The sequence below is a fragment of the Coregonus clupeaformis genome, chromosome 24 (genome assembly GCF_020615455.1).
Source record: "Coregonus clupeaformis isolate EN_2021a chromosome 24, ASM2061545v1, whole genome shotgun sequence".
Taxonomy (NCBI): Eukaryota; Metazoa; Chordata; class Actinopteri; order Salmoniformes; family Salmonidae; genus Coregonus; species Coregonus clupeaformis.
In genome coordinates, this window is record NC_059215.1 from 17647386 (window position 1) to 17670311 (window position 22926).

Consider the following 22926-nt stretch of genomic DNA (forward strand, 5'->3'; position numbering starts at 1 on the left):
CCAACATCAGTGCCCGACATCACTAATGCTCTTGTGGCTGAATGGAAGCAAGTGGAAAGCCTTCCCAGAAGAGTGGAGGCTGTTATAGCAGTAAAGGGGGACCAACTCCATATTAATGCCCATGATTTTGGAATGAGATGTTCGATGAGCAGGTGTCCACACACTTTGTAGTGTATGTAGCTATATAGAAAGCAGCATGGTCTACTGTATATATGTTACTATAGAGAGCAGCAAGGTCTACTGTATATATGTTACTATAGAGAGCAGCAAGGTCTACTGTATATATGTTACTATAGAGAGCAGCATGGTCTACTGTATATATGTTACTATAGAGAGCAGCATGGTCTACTGTATATATGTTACTATAGAGAGCAGCATGGTCTACTGTATATATGTTACTATAGAGAGCAGCAAGGTCTACTGTATATATGTTACTATAGAGAGCAGCAAGGTCTACTGTATATATGTTACTATAGAGAGCAGCATGGTCTACTGTATATATGTTACTATAGAGAGCAGCATTGTCTACTGTATATATGTTACTATAGAGAGCAGCATGGTCTACTGTATATATGTTACTATAGAGAGCAGCATTGTCTACTGTATATATGTTACTATAGAGAGCAGCATGGTCTACTGTATATATGTTACTATAGAGAGCAGCATGGTCTACTGTATATATGTTACTATGCCTGTCTACTATTGCATTCAACTGGGAGATCTGACTCCGTAGCTATATAATGTGGAGAGAGGGAGGTTGGAGGAGCAGGAGTCTCAGCCATATGTGAGAGAGCAGAGAACAGTGTCCAGCATAGCACAGCGCCCATGGTCAGCTGGAGCCACGCCAGAGTCAGCCACCCAAAGAAGCGCTCTGCGGGGGCTAGGAGGCAGAACACACAGAGCTGGGTTTTAAACAGTATTTGAAATCTTTCAAATACTTTTTCTGTGCTTGATTAGGCTTGCCTGGTGCAATGAAACCAATGGAAGAGTCTCATAAGAGCCCATCTGGCACACAATTGGCATGCGAAATCACACTCTCAAATTATTTGAACGAAAACAAATACTGTTTGAACCCATCACTGGGGGTTCTGCCTCCTAGCCCCCGCAGAGCGCTTCTTTGGGTGGCTGACTCTGGCGTGGCTCCAGCTGACCATGGGCGCTGTGCTACGCTGGACACTGTTCTCTGCTCTCTCACATATGACTGAGTCTCCTGCTCCTCCAACCTCCCTCTCTCCACATTATATAGCTACGGAGTCAGATCTCCCAGTTGAATGCAATAGTAGACAGGCATCTCTCCATTGCTCAACTAAGGAGGCTAGTAAATACTGTACTGTACACAGCTAGTGCCCAGAGAGAGAGAGCTTGTAGCAATCTTTCCCTCATGCAGTATTCTATGGGGATATCCATTGCTCAACTAAGTAGGCCAGCAAATAGTATATAGTGCCCAGAGCAGAGAGCTAGTAGCAATCCGTTTCCCCCATGCAGTTGGCCTATTCTAGGGGTGTTTTTCATGTGCACACAGGGCAATACTATCAATGTATTTTTATTTTTATTTAACCTTTATTTAACTAGGCAAGTCAATTAAGAACAAATTCTTATTTACAATGACGGCCTACCAAGAGGCAAAAGGCCTCCTGCAGGGACGGGCTGGAATTAAAAATAAAAATGTATGTTCATCCATAAATAACTGATGAACGTATTGTTCATGTTACTAGAAAATAATGGACATGTTATGCCGAGGTCTAATGTAACTGACGGCATCCTGCATAGACCAGGAAATGTAACGTGAAATAGTAATGTTACATTGGAGGTCAAATGTATATTACACAAGCTTGCTTTAGAGCACATTTACAGTATGGTGGAGAATGTCCTTTAGCCAATTCTTCAGAGTTGTTTGGAATTGTAGAGACACTGGGTTCGTTCAATCAAACCACCATTGTAGTATATGCAGAATAGGATATTTTGATCTTAGCTTTTAGTAGCCTATTTAAAAAATTTATACAGTGAGGGAAAAAAGTATTTGATCCCCTGCTGATTTTGTACGTTTGCCCACTGACAAAGAAATGATCAGTATATCATTTAAATGGTAGGTTTATTTGAACAGTGAGAGACAGAATAACAACAAAAGATCCAGAAAAACGCATGTCAAAAATGTTATAAATTGATTTGCATTTTAATGAGGGAAATGAGTATTTGACCCCCTCTCAATCAGAAAGATTTCTGGCTCCCAGGTGTCTTTTATACAGGTAACGAGCTGAGATTAGGAGCACACTCTTAAAGGGAGTGCTCCTAATCTCAGCTTGTTACCTGTATAAAAGACACCTGTCCACAGAAGCAATCAATCAATCAGATTCCAAACTATCCACCATGGCCAAGACCAAAGAGCTCTCCAAGGATGTCAGGGACAAGATTGTAGACCTACACAAGGCTGGAATGGGCTACAAGACCATCGGCAAGCAGCTTGGTGAGAAGGTGACAACAGTTGGTGTGATTATTCGCAAATGGAAGAAACACAAAATAACTGTAAATCTCCCTCGGCCTGGGGCTCCATGCAAGATCTCACCTCGTGGAGTTGCAATGATCATGAAAACGGTGAGGAATCAGCCCAGAACTACACGATCAATGATCTCAAGGCAGCTGAGACCATAGTCACCAAGAAAACAATTGGTAACACACTACGCCGTGAAGGACTGAAATCCTGCAACGCCCGCAAGGTCCTCCTGCTCAAGAAAGCACATATACATGCCCGTTTGAAGTTTGCCAATGAACATCTGAATGATTCAGAGGAGAACTGGGTGAAAGTGTTGTGGTCAGAAGAGACCAAAATCGAGCTCTTTGGCATCAACTCAACTCGCCGTGTTTGGAGGAGGAGAAATGCCGCCTATGACCCCAAGAACACCATCCCCACCGTCAAACATGGAGGTGGAAACATTATGCTTTGGGGGTGTTTTTCTGCTAAGGGGACAGGACAACTTCACCGCATCAAAGGAACGATGGACGGGGCCATGTACCGTCAAATCTTGGGTGAGAACCTCCTTCCCTCAGCCAGGGCATTGAAAATGGGTTGTGGATGGGTATTCCAGCATGACAATGACCCAAAACACACGGCCAAGGCAACAAAGGAGTGGCTCAAGAAGAAGCACATGAAGGTGCTGGAGTGACCTAGCCAGTCTCCAGACCTTAATCCCATAGAAAATCTGTGGAGGGAGCTGAAGGTCGAGTTGCCAAACGTCAGCCTCGAAACCTTAATGACTTGGAGAAGATCTGCAAAGAGGAGTGGGACAAAATCCCTCCTGAGATGTGTGCAAACCTGGTGGCCAACTACAAGAAACGTCTGACCTCTGTGATTGCCAACAAGGGTTTTGCCACCAAGTACTAAATCATGTTTTGCAGAGGGGTCAAATACTTATTTCCCTCATTAAAATGCAAATCAATTTATAACATTTTTGACATGCGTTTTTTCTGGATTTCTTTGTTGTTATTCTGTCTCTCACTGTTAAAATAAACCTACCATTAAAATTATAGACTGATCATTTCTTTGTCAGTGGGCAAATTTACTTTTTTCCCTCACTGTATATCCCAAATACCTGTATATAGTTGGAGGAAAGTCTACATAGAAAGATAAGGGGGGGCTCTACTTCCTGTTCTGTCTGGCTCTGTTAGCACAGTGCAGGTTGAGGAACAATGAGAGGTTTGTTTCACAAGGATATCAACACCTGGGTTATCACACTCTCTGAAACACTCTCAGGGACTATCACACTACTACCACTTGCTGTATTCTTCATAGATTCACTATATCAATCCAACAATATCATCATCAGCTATATGGATTTTCAAAACACCTGTCTCCTTAACAAGTATTATGTTCATATACTGTAGTAAAAAGTATGATCGGTGCTGAGAGAGAACAAGGGCAGCCCTTACTCGGGTAGCTATGCTAGGTAGATAGAGGGGCAGTAGGACCCAGAGACGAGGCTCTGTTCTGGCTGTTGTGTAGCCCAGAGAGAGTGTGGCTGTGGATCTCAGCCAGCCAGGGTTGCTTCTACAGCACAGAACAGCACAGCCAAGGCAAGGAGAGAGAGATCAAGTTTCAGAATAGCACAGCCAAGGCAAGGACCGAGAGATCAAGTTTCAGAACAGCACATCCAAGGCAAGGAGAGAGAGATCAGGTTTCAGAACAGCACAGCCAAGGCAAGGAGAGAGAGATCATGTTCCAGAACATGCACTGCCAAGACAAGGAGTGAGAGAGATCAAGTTTCAGAACAGCACAGCCAAGGCAAGGAGAGAGAGAGATCAAGTTTCAGAACAGCACAGCCAAGGCAAGGAGCGAGAGATCAAGTTTCAGAACAGCACAGCCAAGGCAAGGAGAGATAGATCAGGTTTCAGAACAGCACAGCCAAGGCAAGGAGAGAGAGAGATCAAGTTTCAGAACAGCACAGCCAAGGCAAGGAGAGAGAGAGATCAAGTTTCAGAACAGCACAGCCAAGGCAAGGAGTGAGAGATCATGTTCCAGAACATGCACATGCCTAGAGATATGCAGGGAGCTGAGACCACCTTGCTGTAGTGTTGGCTCAGAAACAGGGGAGATGGTATAGCTAGGTCTACAGTACACAGAGTTGGTAGACAGCAATCCAACTACAACAAACTAATGATCAATCATGCATTGGGTGTTTTTTTATAAGCTAGGTCTACAATATTCATTACTAGACAGCAAAAGCTATAGGCCCTATGTTCCTCTGTATAGCTAGGTCAGCAACGTTACTAGACAGCCATGTAAAGACCCTATATTTTCCTCCTGAAACCTAGATGGTTAAGTATACATTTCTGTAGTCTTTGTGCATAGAGTTCTATGGTTTGTTAAACTTTGAAATCAATGTTTTTTGTTTGGTATACATTTTAAAGTGAAAAGTCTGAGTCACAGCGTAATTCCGTTACCATGGAATTGCCCATGAGTAAGATAGCAATGTATGGTTGCTCAGAAACAGAGGGAAATCATATGGGTTTATTTATATTCAGAACTAAACAGTGTGTAATTGCTCATCTACAATTTCCGTTCAGGACATGCAGTCCTGTGATGCTGTCTGAAAATGCAAGTCGGTTCATTTTTAATACAACAACAATCCAATTCACTGTGTGCTCCGTCTTGAGATGACAGGGTTATGATGAGCCTCATAGACATTGATGGAGTGATGTTGGATTGAGTAGGATGTGGGATTCCTTAAGGGAATTAGTCCACTGGTTCTACTCTCTACCACGTTCCACTTCTCAAAACATTTATCTCCACAGTTCAATTAGTTCAATTCACATAGCATAATCACTTTGAACTAGATTAGACCCCAACGCCTTTATAATACCTCAATCCTGTCAACTTTGCTAAAATGGTCTGTATAGTAGAAGCATTGACCATCCACAGAAACCCTGACCATCCATCCACCTTTGTGTTTTACAGGTATGGGAAAATTGTGTCCACTAAAGCCATCCTGGACAAGACCACTAACACATGCAAAGGTGAGGAGAGGTGTTTTGTGACAAACACACACACACATACACACACACCGCACCTATATGTGGATGTACAGTACCAGTCAAAAGTTTGGACACACCTACTCATTCAAGGGTTTTTCTTTATTTTTACTATTTTCTACAATGTAGAATAATAGTGAAGACATCAAAACTATGAAATAACACATATGGAATCATGTAATAACCAAAAAAGTGTTAGACAAATCCAAATATATTTTATAGAACAGCTCAAATAAGCAAAGAGAAACGACAGTCCATCATTTCCAGATGGGATGGCGTATCGCTGCAGAATGCTGTGGTAGCCATGCTGGTTAAGTGTGCCTTGAATTCTAAATAAATCACTGTCAGTGTCACCAGCAAAGCACCCCCACACCATCACACCACCTCCTCCATGCTTCACGGTGGGAACCACACATGTGGAGATCATCAGTTTACCTACTCTGCGTCTCACAAAGACACAGCGGTTGGAACCAAAAATCTCACATTTGGACTCATCAGACCAAAGGACAGATTTTCACCGGTCTAATATCCATTGCTCATGTTTCTTGGCCCAAGCAAGTCTCTTCTTATTATTGGTGTCCTTTAGTAGTGGTTTCTTTGCAGCAATTCGACCATGAAGGCCTCATTCACGCAGTCTCCTCTGAACAGTTGATGTTGAGATGTGTCTGTTACTTGAACTCTGTGAACCATTTATTTGGGCTGCAATCTGATGTGCAGTTAACTCTAATGAACTTAGAACTCTGCAGCAGAGGTAACTCTGGGTCTTCCTTTCCTGTGGCGGTCCTCATGGTTTCATTAATGGACTTGAAGAAACTTTCAAAGTTCTTGAAATGTTCCTTATTGACTGACCTTCATGTCTTAAAGTAATGATGGACTGTCGTTTCTCTTTGATTATTTGAGCTGTTCTTGCCATCATATGGACTTGGTCTTTTACCAAATAGGGCTATCTTCTGTATACCACCCCTACCTTGTCACAACACAACTGATTGGCTCAAACGCATTAAGAAGGAAAGAAATTCCACAAATTAACTTTTAACAAGGCACACCTGTTAATTGAAATCCATTCCAAGTAACTACCTTATGAAGCTTGTTGAGAGAATGCCAAGAGTGTGCAAAGTTGTCATCAAGGCAAAGGGTGGCTACTTTGAAGAATCTCAAATATAAAATATGTTTTGATTTGTTTAACACTTTTTTGGTTACTACATGATTCCATATGTGTTATTTCATAGTTTTGATGTCTTCACTATTATTCTACAATGTAAAAAATAGTAAAAATAAAGAAAAACCCTTGAATGAGTAGGTGTGTCCAAACTTTTGACTGATACTATATGTCACACAAAGCTCAAACATTGTGTGCAAACATCCCAGACAGCGCCCGTCTGTTTATTCTCAGCAGGTGTGTCATGATGTAACAATAACGCCACTGTGGGCAGCGTAGCATTGGTTACATAACTCCACATCTGGCCACAGTAGAGGGATAGACTAGTATTCTAAACCTGTTTCTGTTCTTTAACATGATCCCAAACCTGCATTCAAAGCGTACCTATTGGAAGTGTACTGTACATTACCTGGGTAATGTACAGTAGTGCTTCCAGAAGTTGATGTCAGGCATAAGATAAGATAGTACTTTACAGGGCCAGGAGATTTTCATTACCCTTCACCTGTCCAGGAACAACTATGGGCCTTAGCTACAGTCTAATTAGTGCCTGGAGTTTTCACAAAACTCCTGCCCCTAGTCCTGTTACTACATTGTGTATTTCTCAGTGTCACAACTCAACGTATGTCTGTCTGTCATTGTCTCTGCAGGCTATGGCTTTGTAGACTTTGACAGTCCGTCCACGGCACAGAAAGCAGTGACAGCACTGAAGGCTGGTGGAGTCCAGGCTCAGATGGCTAAGGTAAGACATCTCCTCCCCTCTGCCTACGAGTGTGTTTGTGTGTGTGTACTTGCTTGTGTATGTATGTGTGTGTGCACCAAGTGGTGTGTGTCTTAGAGAGGTGCTCAGGGAGTGTGTCCCAGGCAGGCAGCTCCTGCTTCCTCAGCACCTTGTACAAAGGGCTAGCCTGTTCTCCTTGGTGGTGAGGCAGGAGGCTGAGTCACTGTCTGAGCAGCTCTCTCCCCCAGCCTTCCATGCCCAGTCACCAGGGCCCAGCGCCCAGGGCCCAATGCCCAGGGCCCAGCCATGAGCCTCGTCCCACCAGCCGGCCCCTCGGCACAATCTCAACCCACACACTTGGCAACCACACACACTCACACGCAATTCTAACCTCAGCGCCACATCATCAACAACACACACCAAACACACACTTTGCAACCACACACATACTGTTCCAACCATCACCGACACACGCCAAACACCACAGAGAAGCTGATCTTCCCTTGTGCTGGATCATTGACATTCACACAAGGGTTCTCACTAGGGTTACAAAATTCCGGGAACTTTCAATACATTCCCTGGTTTTCCAGAAATCCTGGTTGGAGGATTCCGGATTTCCTCCTTATTCCGGGCATCTTTTTTTGCAGCCATAGTTCTCGCATACCGAATAACCCATATTTCAGTCTGTCTGTCTGGCATTCATTGGGAGGTTTACAACCGCATTGTTCATTGTCATTCACAGTCATTCCTGGTGCAATTCTCATCTGCTCTGTTCTGATCCTGTGTGTGTATGTGTGTTCCTCGTGGGCTGTGTGTATGTGTGTATGTGTGTGTGTGTGTGTGTGTGTGTGTGTATGTGTGTGTGTCCCTCTGTGTTCCTCATAGAGAGGAATCACCTTCACTACAGGTCACAGTGATTAGACTATGAATAATTCATGATGTAGATTAATCTGAAATGCATTTTATAGCGTTTTAATCACATTGGCACACTAATGAATATGTTAAACAGTTATGGTTGAGATTCAGATATGCTATCATACAGCTATCTTACTTTGCTGTTATTCCAATTCAGTTTGTTTGGGCAGGCAGGTAGCATACTGAGTAGATGTGGAAAATCACTTGAATTAATCAAAAGCATAATTCAGGTATTTCAAGAAAAACTCCAAGAGTTTTTCAGAGGACTTCTTGGCTCTTTGAGTTTCAGATCGTATTTGTCATAGCTGCAGAGTGTTGGGCCAGTAACCATAATATTACTGATATATGCAAGCCAGAAGAGCTAGTCCCTGCATATGAATTCAAGGTCAGGATTATGCATTTGACTGACACATTTTGTCATGCCCTGGTCAGATCCCCATTGGGAAATTAATCAGAATGATTTCCAAACGTCTCAGAAAGGTATAATTCTCCAGATCAAACAATCATTGTAGAGACCATCTGTGGAGACTCAGAGCCCATTGCATTGTAATTATACTGTGATATCATATTACATGACTGAAGCATGAACCCTCGGTCCTGTTAACACAGCTAGTCTAACACAATGGACCTGTCTTCTCTCTCCTCAGTGACTGGCTGTCTAATAACGTGTTCAAGAGAGAGAGAGGGAGTGAGGCAGAGAGAGGGGGGGTTAAAGAGAGTGAGGCAGAGAGAGAGGGAGAGAGAGAGAGAGGGAGTGAAGCAGAGACAGAGGTGGTTAGAGAGTGAGGCAGAGAGAGGGAGTGAGGCAGAGAGAGGGGTAGAGAGAAAGAACCCCCTCTTCAGTGAGGTCAGATGAAGTCCAGCCAGACTGTCTCTAGATCTCCACTTAATTTCTTGCCTCTCCAGACTCCCGCTCAACTCATCCCCCTCTTTTACCTCTACCCTCTTCGTATCTAACTTTCTGTTTCCCTCCTTTAGCTCCCATTTATCACCCATGTAGGAACCACACAGATAACATCTCACAATTGTTTTTGCCAGACATCTTGACTTATGAAATTATTTCCTCAAGCTTAGAAAGGCAATCTCTGATCCTATCCCTGATCCTACTACCTCTGATCCTACCCCTGATCCTTCTCTCTCTCTCTCTCTCTCTCTCTCTCTCTCTCTCTCTCTCTCTCTCTCTCTCTCTCTCTCTCTCTCTCTCTCTCTCTCTCTCTCTCTCTCTCTCTCTCTCTCTCTCTCTCTCTCTCTCTCTCTCTCTCTCTCTCTCTCTCTCTCTCTCTCTCTCTCTCTCTCTCTCTCTCTCTCTCTCTCTCTCTCTCTCTCTCTCTCTCTCTCTCTCTCTCTCTCTCTCTCTCTCTCTCTCTCTCTCTCTCTCTCTCTCTCTCTCTCTCTCTCTCTCTCTCTCTCTCTCTCTCTCTCTCTCTCTCTCTCTCTCTCTCTCTCTCTCTCTCTCTCTCTCTCTCTCTCTCTCTCTCTCTCTCTCTCTCTCTCTCTCATATATATCCAGGAACAAGACCCCATGCACTAACCTGTACATCTCCAGCCTGCCTATGTCTATGGATGAGCAGATTTAACCCTGTACTCCCCCTCTCTCTCTCCCTCCCTCTCCCCACAGCAACAGGAGCAGGACCCCACTAACCTGTACATCTCCAACCTGCCTGTGTCTTTGGATGAGCAGGAGCTGGAGAATATGCTGAAGCCATTCAGTCAGGTCATCTCTACACGCATCCTCAGAGACGCCAATGGCACCAGCAGAGGAGTGGGCTTTGCCAGGTAAACAACTTCTACACCTCTCACCTGAAAACAAAGTGTAAGTTCACAGGTATGTAGGAGAAGCATAAACAGACTCCCTCATACTGAATAAAGCATACCTCCATATTTAAACAGTGACAAATGCAATGTTATGGTTACATATACCTTTGTCAATGCATGGCCACCCTCAGCGGGGTCGGTAGAAACCGGAAGCACCTGGTTTAGGGCAAAAGCATAGTGGAAGAGGCGAAGCATGAAAACCGGATGCTTCTGGTTTTTGTAGACCCCGCTCAGACGTTTCATTTACGCCTGCTACGTCAGGTTAAGGCATAGCTGGCTTGCCAGGTGAACTCAACTATCTGCTGGATCCTCTGCTGGTCATTGGGGATAGTATGTCATCCTGTAAATCACACTTTATTTTCAGGATGGAGTCAACAGAGAAATGTGAGACTATCATTCAACATTTCAACGGCAAATATATCAAGACTCCACCTGGAGTTCCAGGTGAGACATCTCTATCTGAACATGTTTTATTTTTATTAGACAGTTCTGTATGAAGCTAAGGAGCAGGTCAGGAGTAACAGAAACGCTCTTCCACAGTATCTGGATTCACTGTCCTATTTTTATATACAATATACAGTATATACACACAGAATATCCCCCTTCAGTGCTCCACAGTCACTCAACCCTCTTCCTCTCCTCCCCTCCACAGTGCCCTCGGAACCCCTGTTATGTAAGTTTGCAGATGGAGGACAGAAGAAGAGACAGAGCCAGGGAAAGTACCTGCAGCATGGCCGTCCCTGGACAAGAGATGGGGAAACGGTGAGTTCTCATTCAGACAGTAAACAGTCTGCCATCTTCCCCGTAGCCTCTCGTGTCTTTGCAAATGCTATCATTTTATCAAAGCTATTCAGATACATGTTTAATTGTATCAAGTACAGTAACGCTAAAGCTCAAATGTGTGTCTTGTTACAACTTCTATCTGGTTAGGTATTTCTCAGTCAAATGCATGTCATACTGTATGTGTGCTTACTGCATGTATCTGTTTGACCACAGGGAGGAATGACCCTGACATATGACCCCACCACAGCCTTACAGAACGGGTGAGTTCAGATACACCACTAAACCTCACTGAGATAATCCTAGACATATGTACTGCAGGGGAAGCAGTATGTGTTGGATACTGATGGGTTTCTTCTCTCTCCAGGTTCTACTCATCTCCCTACAGTATGGCCCCTAACAGAATGATCGCTCAGACCTCCCTCTCCCCCTACATGCATTCTCCTGTTAATACCTACCAGGTCAGGACAGTCTGTTGTATCTCTCCTGTAAATACTGTACCTACCAGGTCAGTACACTGTCAGTTGTCCCGTGTGGCTCAGTTGGTAGAGCATGGTGCTTTTAATGCCAGGGTTGTGGGTTTGATTCCCACTGGGGACCAGTATGAAAATGCATGCACTCACTACTGTAAGTTACTCTGGATAAGGGCGTCTGCTAAATGACAAAAATGTAAATACATTTCTCCTGTAAATACCTAAAAGCTCAGTACACTGTCTGTTGTTGGGGGAGGGAAGTAGCTAACTTCCTGCAATCTTACACATTTCTCCATTGGTCAAAGAGAAAAATGTGCCATTTTATAGTTAATCTCATGCTATTCTACACTTTTTGCAATGAGGCGGAGAGAAAATTTTGTTTTAAAGCTAATTTCCTGCTATTCTACACATTGTTACATGAGGCTGAGAGAACATTTAGCATTTCTAAAGCTAATTAAAGCTAAAATATAGGTGTGTTGACTGTGATAAAGGCACTGGATCATGCGCGGTCTTGTTTGCTAAATGAACAAATGAAGTAGGCAGTGGCATGGTGCATATAGCTATAGAAGCACAGTGACATGCCTCAATGCAGTCATATCGGTGGCTTACTGTGGGTGTGGCTTTCAGTTAGTTCTTTTTGGCAACCAATTCCTTGAGAGTGAATGTCATTCCAGTTCAACTGTTCTGTTATATTTCATCAAATCTGACTAACCCAGTGCACTGCTTGCTAGGAATTCTATCTGATGGTGTTTGCATGTTTAGGTAAAAGACAACAAATGTCCCATTTTGAATACGGAGAAAAAAAGAGCATAAGAAATGTAGAAAATATATATATATTTTTGCTCAATCTGATTGGGTGGGCCTGGTTCCCCAGTGGTGGGCGTGCCTACACCCCTGATACAGTCTATTGTATTTCTCCTGTAAATACCTACCTGGTCAGTACAGTCTATTGTATTTATCCTGTAAATACCTACCTGGTCAGTACAGTCTATTGTATTTATCCTGTAAATACCTACCTGGTCAGTACAGTGTATTGTATTTATCCTGTAAATACCTACCTGGTCAGTGTAGTCTATTGTATTTCTCCTGTAAATACCTACCTAGTCAGTGTAGTCTATTGTATTTCTCCTGTAAATACCTACCTAGTCAGTGTAGTCTATTGTATTTCTCCTGTAAATACCTACCTAGTCAGTGTAGTCTATTGTATTTCTCCTGTAAATACCTACCTAGTCAGTACAGTCTATTGTATTTCTCCTGTAAATACCTACCTGGTCAGTACACAGTCTACTGTATTTCTATGGATGTATTACTGTGTAAAGAGGATGTATTTCTTATTCTGAAAATCTGCAGAAATCATCGATCTTATGTTGTGTGTCTCCACTCTGCTGCAGATTCACAGCCCACAGTCCTGGATGCATCATCAGTCGTACCTCATGCAGACCTCAGTAAGTTGTACTCACCACTACTGTTATTGTGGGTCTGTTACTGCCTATTAGTGAATCAGTGTGATCCGTCTCTGTCTATCTCTCTCTGTTTGAGAAAGACACACCTGCTAAGGATAAACAGATGCTCTCTTTGATGTTTGAGCTCTGAGACACACTTGTGTGTATGTGCATACATGCATTTCTCTTTGTCTGTGTGTATGATAACTCTCTGTGTGTGTCCATAGGGCCAAGTCCTGACGCAGGGCATGGACCACACCATGTCCATCCAGCCCACCTCTATGATGGGGCCTCTCACACAGCAGCTCAGCCACCTCTCTATGGGCAGCAGTGGCACGGTCAGTCCCCACAGAACACAACTATAGACACATACAGTGAGGGAAAAAAGTATTTGATCCCCTGCTGATTTAGTATGTTTGCCCACTGACAAAGAAATGATCAGTCTATAATTTTAATGGTAGGTTTATTTGAACAGTGAGAGACAAAATAACAACAAAGAAAAAGGCATGTCAAAAATGTTATCAATTGATTTGCATTTTAATGAGGGAAATAAGTATTTGACTTCCTCTCAATCAGAAAGATTTCTGGCTCTCAGGTGTCTTTTATACAGGTAACGATCTGAGATTAAGAGCACACTCTTAAAGGGAGTGCTCCTAATCTCAGCTTGTTACCTGTATAAAAGACACCTGTCCACAGAAGCAATCAATCAATCAGATTCCAAACTCTCCACCATGGCCAAGACCAAAGAGCTCTCCAAGGATGTCAGGGACAAGATTGTAGACCTACACAAGGCTGGAATGGGCTACAAGACCATCGGCAAGCGGCTTGGTGAGAAGGTGACAACAGTTGGTGCGATTATTCGCAAATGGAAGAAACACAAAATAACTGTCAATCTCCCTCGGCCTGGGGCTCCATGCAAGATCTCACCTCATGGAGTTGCAATGATCATGAGAACGGTGAGGAATCAGCCCAGAACTACACGGGAGGATCTTGTCAATGATCTCAAGGCAGCTGGGACCATAGTCACCAAGAAAACAATTGGTAACTCACTATGCCGTGAAGGACTGAAATCCTGCAGCGCCCGCAAGGTCCCCCTGCTCAAGAAAGCACATATACAGGCCCGTCAAAAGTTTGCCAATGAACATCTTTTTTATTTTTATTTATTCAGAGGAGAACTGGGTGAAAGTGTTGTGGTCAGATGAGACCAAAATGGAGCTCTTTGGCATCAACTCAACTCGCCGTGTTTGGAGGAGGAGGAATGCTGCCTATGACCCCAAGAACACCATCCCCACCGTCAAACATGGAGGTGGAAACATTATGCTTTGGGGGTGTTTTTCTGCTAAGGGGACAGGACAACTTCACTGCATCAAAGGGACGATGGACGGGGCCATGTACCGTCAAATCTTGGGTAAGAACTTCCTTCCCTCAGCCAGGGCATTGAAAATGGGTCGTGGATGGATATTCCAGCATGAAAATGACCCAAAACACACGGCCAAGGCAACAAAGGAGTGGCTCAAGAAGAAGCACATTAAGGTCCTGGAGTGGCCTAGCCAGTCTCCAAACCTTAATCCCATAGAAGATCTGTGGAGGGAGCTGAAGGTTCGAGTTGCCAAACGTCAGCCTCGAAACCTTAATAACTTGGAGAAGATCTGCAAAGAGGAGTGGAACAAAATCCCTCCTTAGATGTGTGCAAAACTGGTGGCCAACTACAAGAAACGTCTGACCTCTGTGATTGCCAACAAGGGTTTTGCCACCAAATACTAAGTCATGTTTTGCAGAGGGGTCAAATACTTATTTCCCTCGTTAAAATGCAAATCAATTTATAACATTTTTGACATGCGTTTTTCTAGATTGTTTTGTTGTTATTCTGTCTCTCACTGTTCAAATAAACCTACCATTAAAATTATAGACTGATCATGTCTTTGTCAGTGGGCAAACGTACAAAATCAGCAGAGGATCAAATACTTTTTTCCCTCACTGTAGATACATACACTGGACAAAGACATTGTGTTCTCAGTGCAATTCCTAATGCCACTTTCCATCCCTCAATAAAGACAGTTTTACTCAGACACGTGAATAGATTCTAAAACGATTACTTTCTAATATGTTTCTCCTCTCTATTTCAGTATATGCCTGCAAACACATCAATGCAAGGGACCTACATCCCTCAGTACACCCAAGTGCCTCAGACCAACGTTTCAGTCGAGGTAAGAAACGTCCTCCTACACAGTCACTTCACTGACGATTGAATGATCAATTGATCCTCCTCACCTCTTCAATATGTTAACAGGAAAGTGCCGTCCTACAACAGGTTGCCCTGGAGACGCCCATGGAACACCCAGACTACTCCTACCAGCACAGCAAATGAAGAGGAGGGACAGGTGGGTTTCCTAGAGTCCATCTCCTGGGCCGCCTGCCGTCCGTACAGCTCAGCTCATAGTGACTCTGGACAGTACACACCAGACACTAGGAGGAATATGGACCAGACTGTCACACTAAAGACAAAATGATATTTTCAAATCAGAGGTTATGGTAAACTGTTGGATGAAGATGGATACAATGAAAATGAACGGAACGTTGAACATCTATTCTGATAACAGAACATGACTATAGTCGAAGAAAGAGAAAAACACCACACACACACATTATTTTCTGTGCATGTATTAACAAATTATTTTCAAAACTATTCTGAGGAGGATGAAAACCAGCAACATAAAGTTACACCACCGTGTGTCATTTTAGAGTCATCGTTTAGTTTGACTTTTTAGTTAAATATGCAGATTTTGTTTTTTGTCGTCTGTTATTTTTAAGCTTTTCGTCTGTTTTTTTGTTGCAGATTCAAAAAGTAATTGATCAATGATTTTTTTCTTCATTTCACATTATTGTTTTTGTTCCCTACACGCTGCTTGTTTTAATTGTGTAAATGTTTGAAGAGAGAAGGCTGAACAAACTGCTCAAGTTACTTAGATGTGTGTCAAATCTGGTGCTATCAACTTTTTTTCTCTCCAAAGTGACAAGTATTGCAGGAGAATGAAACATTATTGGAAGTTGTCTTACTGTTTTTAGCACTTGGGTCCCTAGTTAAAATTCTCACAATAATTTTTACAATCTAAATAGATATTTAGAAAGAACACTTAAGACAATAAAATATATTTAACTGATTATTTCCAGATTCTGGCCAATTATAATAAACTTATACAGGGAAAATGAAAAATATCCGCACAATAAAATTTGACAGAGAAATGTAGTTGTTGGTTATATTTGGGGAATATAATGCTAAATTGCTCCAATGCTACCCAACAACATAAATCAATCTTTCAATTTGGTTTTAGTGGGTTAAGCTGCTACCCTTTTAACAGACCCAAAGTTGTTCTTAGGAGTTCATATCATCGAGTGTTGAGCTAGTAGTTTAAAGAAGTAAATTAGAGATCCAAAAAGTATGGCCAGTACTGAGATGCTTAGCCGTGTCTTTTTGATTCCAGCTTTCTCTCTGTCTGTTTGTTGATTCCTGTTTTTGTTTGTTTGTTTTGATTCCGAGGGACAATTTTTTCTATAAAAGATTGAGATTTTGTATTCAATTTAATACTTTTAAGATTGATCAATGTTATTTTTGGTAGTGTGCATTGAGTAGGTACTTGTTTCTTTGGACAGTAGATTCAAGTTTTTCTTTTGAAATAGTGTCTGCCATTACTGTCATTTGTGTTTTGGGTTGTGACTACAGAGAATACAGCTACGACCGGAAGTACATTTTTGTAGCAGGTTAGGAGAACATTTTAGCTAACTCTAACCCTTTTCCTAACCTAAGTCTCCTAGCATGCCATGTTAATTATCCTAACCTGCTTCATAAATTCTCCTAACCTGATATGAAAAAGGCACTTCCGGTTGTAGCTGTACTCCTGCTAGTCAGAACCATGTTTTTATTTTTCAATCACATGGAAAAGGCTTTAAATGTTTGAGAGATTTCCAATCCGTCTGTGTCAACAAGTTTTGACACTTTGGCACTTTCCAAGAGCTTACTGTTCATCAGTCCAAGATAATGAATTATGTGTTATAACTCTTACAAATTATTTCTGAAATGTGTCCCAAGTGGTAGTCAGTCATTCAGTCAGTCAGTGGTTAGGGAATGCAGTGTCTGAAAAGTAATATTACCTCCTACTAGAGCAACGTAGAACCTTGCACAATGTTAATGTGCAAGGTTCTGAGACGTTTTATGAGGTCACAACTCCATGGTTCTCAAGGCTGCTCTCACAGTCACAGCAGGTACTGTGTCCATATCCTCACTCTTCTGTCCTATGTTCAGAAACTAGGCCTACATCCGAGGTCAAACCTCCAGTCTGACTGTTTTGTTTCTCAAAATGGCCAGTGATCTATGCAATTAATTTATTGTCCACAATAATGCAATACTTATATTTCAGGTGACAACAATGGACTGTTTGTCAATAGTGACTTTTGAAACACTCATTTATCATTTTGCTATCGGTGGCTTTCATTTGAGTTTAACTTCATCCAAAACCTCTAGTTGTAAGATTATCAGCCTCATTGTTCATCTAATGACAGTGAGATGGCTGCATAAAAGGGAATGTTTTTGTGTACAACATGGTTAATGAGATTGGAGAAAATCACTAAACTATCTTGCTAAAGGCCTCACACCATCTCCTAACAATGGGATACTGACTACCTTGTCCATCCAGATACAGAGTCCTTATTGTTGTTGGTCAAACAAATATTGGTTGTTGATTTTTTTGTTTGTTACCAAAGACATCATCCGGTAGGCATTGAACATTTCTAAGTGAATAAATTTGTAATTTGTTTTATCTTGTTCCCTTTAGTTGATTTGTTACTGTACATGCCAAGCTTTGTTGCCCCATGAATTAATTTGTGGTAGGAAGTAAGAATATTATCACAGAAATGCCTTCTAGATTTCATCAAGAGGGGATTTAAAAGGTGCTACATACTACATTGCTATCTGGAAACATTCATGCACTGTCTGAAACTGTTTGATAAACAGGAATACTTTTCTTATCAGATTTGTAGTATCAGTCTTAGGAAACCACAATTCAATGTTTGATACACTATCTGTCGTATTTATTTTGAGGCTGTCATTATTCCAGATTGTTGTTTAACTCAAATAAAATGTTCAGCCTTAGTTTGAAATGTCAAAATGCTCTTGCCCTTTTCCATAGTTCAGATATTCATTCAGGTGTGTCAGTCATTCAATGGAAGGCCTAGTAGTGTCTGTTGGTTTTCCCTTTCAATTAAGACCTACAGTGCATTCGGAAAGTATTCAGACCCCTTCACTTTTTCCACATTTTGTTACGTTACAGCCTTATTCTAAAATTGATTAAATTAATTGTTTTCCTCATAAATCTACACACAATACCCCATAATGACAAAGCGAAAACAGGTTTTTAGATTTTTTTTATATATATAAAAAGATACCTTATTTACATAAGTATTCAGACCCTTTGCTATGAGACTCGAAATTGAGCTCAGGTGCATCCTGTTTCCATTGATGATCCTTGAGATGTTTCTACAACTTCATTGGAGTCCACCCGTGGTAAATTCAATTGATTGGACATGATTTGGAAAGGCACACACCGGTCTATATAAGGTCCCACAGTTGACAGTGCATGTCAGAGCAAAAACCAAGCCATGAGGTCGAAGGAATTGTCCGTAGAGCTCCGAGACAGGATTGTGTCAAGGCACAGATCTGGGAAAGGGTACAAGGAAAGGTCTGCAGCATTGAAGGTCCCCAAGATCACAGTGGCCTCCATCATTCTTAAATGGAGGAAGTTTGGAACCACCAATACTTTTCCTAGAGCTGGCTGCCTGGCCAAACTGAGCAATCGGGGGAGAAAGGCCTTGGTCAGGGATGTGACCAAGAACCCGATGGTCACTCTGACTGAGCTCTAGAGTTCCTCTGTGGAGATGGGAGAACCTTCCAGAAGGACAACCATCTCTGCAGAACTCCACCAATCAGGCCTTTTTGGTAGAGTGGCCAGACTGAAGCCACTCCTCAGTAAAAGGCACATGACAGCCCGCTTGGAGTTTGGCAAAAGACACCTAAAGGACTCTCAGACCATGAGAAACAAGATTCTCTGGTCTGATGAAACAAAGATTGAACTCTTTGGCCTGATCATGTGTTCTCGCATACCCCGAGAGCATCTGGTCAGCGCGGCGGTGGCACAGGAATCCTCATCTCTACCAAGTGGACATTCTCTCTTTTCCCCCTGACCCATCTGTCTATCTCCTCATTTAAATTCCATGCTGTCACAGTCACTAGCCCATTCAAGCTTAACATCCTTATCATTTATCGCCCTCCAGGTTCCCTTGGAGAGTTCATGAATGAACTTGACGCCTTGATAAGTTCCTTTCCTGAGGATGGCTCACCCCTCACAGTTCTGGGTGACTTTAACCTCCCTACGTCTGCCTTTGACTCATTTCTCTCTGCCTCCTTCTTTCCACTCCTTTCCTCTTTTGACCTCACCCTCCCCCCTACTCACAAGGCATGCAATACGCTTGACCTCATCTTTACTAGATGTTGTTCTTCTACTAATCTCACTGCAACTCCCCTCCAAGTCTCCGACCACTACTTTGTATCCTTTTCTCTCTCGCTCTCCTCCAACACTACTCACTCTGCCCCTACTCAGATGGTAATGTGCCGTCGCAACCTTCGCTCTCTCTCTCCCGCTACTCTCTCCTCTTCCATCCTATCATCTCTTCCTTCTGCTAAATCCTTCTCCCTCTGATCTCCTGATTCTGCCTCCTCAACCATCCTCTCCTCCTTTCTGCATATTTTAACTCTCTATGTCCCCTATCCTCCCGGCCGGCTCGGTCCTCCCCTCCTGCTCTGTGGCTTGACGACTCATTGCGAGCTCACAGAACAGGGCTCCGGGCAGCCGAGCGGAAATGGAAGAAAACTAGACTCCCTGCGGACCTGTCATCTTTTCACTCCCTCCTCTCTACATTCTCTTCCTCTGTTTCTGCTGCTAAAGCCACTTTCTACCACTCTAAATGTCAAGCCTCTGCCTCTAACCCTGGGAAGCTCTTTGCCACCTTCTCCTCCCTGCTGAATCCTCCTCCTCCTCCCCCTCCCTCTCTGTGGATGACTTCGTCAACCATTTTGAAAAGAAGGTTGATGACATCCGATCCTCATTTATTAAGTCAAATGACACCGCTGGTCCTGCTCACACTGCCCTACCCTATACTTCTTTCTCCCCTTTCTCTCCAGATGAAATCTTGCGACTTGTGATGGCCGGCCGCCCAACAACCTGCCCGCTTGACCCTATCCCCTCCTCTCTTCTCCAGACCATTTCCGGAGACCTTCTCCCTTACCTCACCTCGCTCATCAACTCATCCTTGACCGCTGGCCATGTCCCTTCCGTCTTCAAGAGAGCGAGAGTTGCACCCCTCCTCAAAAAACCTACACTCGATCCCTCCGATGTCAACAACTACAGACCAGTATCCCTTCTTTCTTTTCTCTCCAAAACTCTTGAGCGTGCCATCTCTAGCCAACTCTCCTGCTATCTCTCTCAGAATGACCTTCTTGAGCCAAACCAGTCAGGTTTCAAGACTGGTCATTCAATTGAGACTGCTCTTCTCTGTGTCACGGAGGCTCTCCGCATTGCTAAAGCGAACTCTCTCTCCTCTGCTCTTATCCTTCTAGACCTATCTGCTGCCTTTGATACTGTGAACCATCAGATCCTCCTCTTCACCCTCTCCGAGTTGGGCATCTCCGGCGTTACTCACTCTTGGATTGCGTCCTACCTGACAGGTCGCTCCTACCAGGTGGCGTGGCAAGAATCTGTCTCCGCACCACGTGCTCTCACCACTGGTGTCCCCCAGGGCTCAGTTCTAGGCCCTCTCCTATTCTCTCTATACACCAAGTCACTTGGCTCTGTCATATCCTCACATGGCCTCTCCTATCATTGCTACGCAGACGACACACATTTAATTTTCTCCTTCCCCCCTTCTGATAACCAGGTGGCGAATCGCATCTCTGCATGTCTGGCAGACATATCAGTGTGGATGTCGGATCACTACCTCAAGCTGAACCTCGGCAAGACGGAGCTGCTCTTCCTCCCGGGGAAGGACTGCCCGCTCCATGATCTCGCCATCACGGTTGACAACTCCATTGTGTCCTCCTTCCAGAGTGCAAAGAACCTTGGCGTGACCCTGGACAACACCCTGTCGTTCTCCGCTAACATCAAAGCGGTGACCCGATCCTGCAGGTTCATGCTCTACAACATTCTCAGAGTACGACCCTACCTCACACAGAAAGCGGCACAGGTCCTAATCCAGGCACTTGTAATCTCCCGTCTGGATTACTGCAACTCGCTGTTGGCTGGGCTCCCTGCCTGTGCCATTAAACCCCTACAACTTATCCAGAACGCTGCAGCCCGTCTGGTGTTCAACCTTCCCAAGTTCTCTCATGTCACCCCGCTCCTCCGCACACTCCACTGGCTTCCAGTTGAGGCTCGCATCTACTACAAGACCATGGTGCTTGCCTACGGAGCTGTGAGGGGAACAGCACCTCCTTACCTTCAGGCTCTGATCAGACCCTACACCCAAACGAGGGCACTATGTTCATCCACCTCTGGCCTGCTAGCCCCCCTCCCTCTACGGAAGCACAGTTCCCGCTCAGCCCAGTCAAAGCTATTCGCTGCTCTGGCACCCCAATGGTGGAACAAGCTCCCCCACGATGCCAGGACAGCGGAGTCACTGGCCACCTTCCGGAGACACTTGAAACCCTACCTCTTTAAGGAATACCTGGAATAGTATAAAAGTAATCTTTCTACCCTCCCCCATAAAAAAAAGTGGTTGTCCCACTGGCTATCATAAGTTGAATACACCAATTTGTAAGTCGCTCTGGATAAGAGCGTCTGCTAAATGACGTAAATGTAAATGAATGCCAAGCGTCACGTCTGGAGGAAACCAGCACCGCTCATCACATGGCCAATACCATCCCTACGGTAAAGCTTGGTGGCAGCATCATGCTGTATGGATGTTTTTCAGCGGCAGGAACTGGGAGACAAATCAGAATCGAGGGAAAGATGAACGGAGCGAAGTACAGAGAGATCATTGAAGAAAACCTGCTCCAGAGCGCTCAGGACCTCAGACTGCGGCCAAGGTTCACCTTCTAACAGGACAATGACCCTATGCACACAGCCAAGACAACGCAGGAGTGGCTTCGGGACAAGTCTCAATGTCCTTGAGTGGCCCAGCCAGAGCCCGGACTTGAACCCGATCGAACATCTCTGGAGAGACCTGAAAATAGCTGTGCAGCGACGCTCCCCATCCAACCTGACAGAGCTTGAGAGGATCTGCAGAGAATGGGAGAAACTCCCCAAATACAGGGGTGCCAAGCTTGTAGCGTCATACCCAAGAAGACTCGAGGCTGTAATCGCTGCCAAAGGTGCTTCAATAAAGTACTGAGTAAAGGGTCTGAATACTTATGTAAATGTGATATTCCAGCAAAAATGTTATACGTTTGCAAAAATGTCTAAAAACCTGTTTTTGCTTTGTCATTATGGGGTATAGTGTGTAGATTAGAAAAAAATTAAAATAATTCAATTTTAGAATAAGGCTGTAAAGTAACAAAAATGTGGAAAAAGTGAAGGGGTCTGAATACTTTCTGAATGCACTGTAGACAACCAGGTGAGGGGAGTTCCTTACTATTCAGTGATCTTAATTCATCAATCATGTAGGGAAGAATGAAAACCGGCAGACACTCGGCCCTCCGTGGAATTAGTTTGACACGTGATTTACCCGAAGAGTCCACTTGAAACATCTTGCTGCCAATTTAGGATTTGAAAGGTTTGCGGAGGAGTGGGTTCTAGTAATTGTCCTACAACATCTAGGTGGGGGAAATCATCAGCTGAAGTTCAGTCCAGCAATAAGTCATCCACGTCATGGGTGGTCAGACAGATTGAAAACTGACATTTCATAGATCATTGGCTCACAGACTTAACATCTACTATCCCATGGCTTTAGCAAGTCCATTGTAAAGCAACCATGTACAATGTTATTCACTTTCCTCCATTAATCTGCTTGTGTGCCACACTAGCAGGTCCAATTGTCCCCATTCTAGACAAACACAGC

General features: G+C 43.6%; 1 protein-coding gene and 1 non-coding gene across 3 annotated transcripts in view; both read left to right on the plus strand.

The window, feature by feature from the left end:
• LOC121537906 (RNA-binding motif, single-stranded-interacting protein 2) overlaps positions 1-17639 on the plus strand; it is a 33546-nt gene extending 15907 nt beyond the window's left edge. Inside the window, exons 3-13 of one of the 2 annotated variants that reach the window (XM_041845551.1) lie at positions 5450-5508; positions 7330-7421; positions 9934-10091; positions 10495-10574; positions 10783-10892; positions 11127-11173; positions 11278-11371; positions 12775-12828; positions 13053-13163; positions 14952-15032; positions 15116-17639. In XM_041845551.1, the coding sequence (XP_041701485.1) occupies positions 5450-5508; positions 7330-7421; positions 9934-10091; positions 10495-10574; positions 10783-10892; positions 11127-11173; positions 11278-11371; positions 12775-12828; positions 13053-13163; positions 14952-15032; positions 15116-15193 (964 nt within the window). In that variant the 3' untranslated portion in view covers positions 15194-17639. The remainder of the gene's footprint in view (positions 1-5449; positions 5509-7329; positions 7422-9933; positions 10092-10494; positions 10575-10782; positions 10893-11126; positions 11174-11277; positions 11372-12774; positions 12829-13052; positions 13164-14951; positions 15033-15115) is intronic. The other variant, XM_041845552.1, reaches the window with a different exon arrangement.
• On the plus strand, positions 11437-11510 carry trnak-uuu. Its single transcript has one exon. It is a non-coding gene; the product is annotated as a tRNA-Lys (tRNA).
• Positions 17640-22926: the final 5287 nt, after the last annotated feature.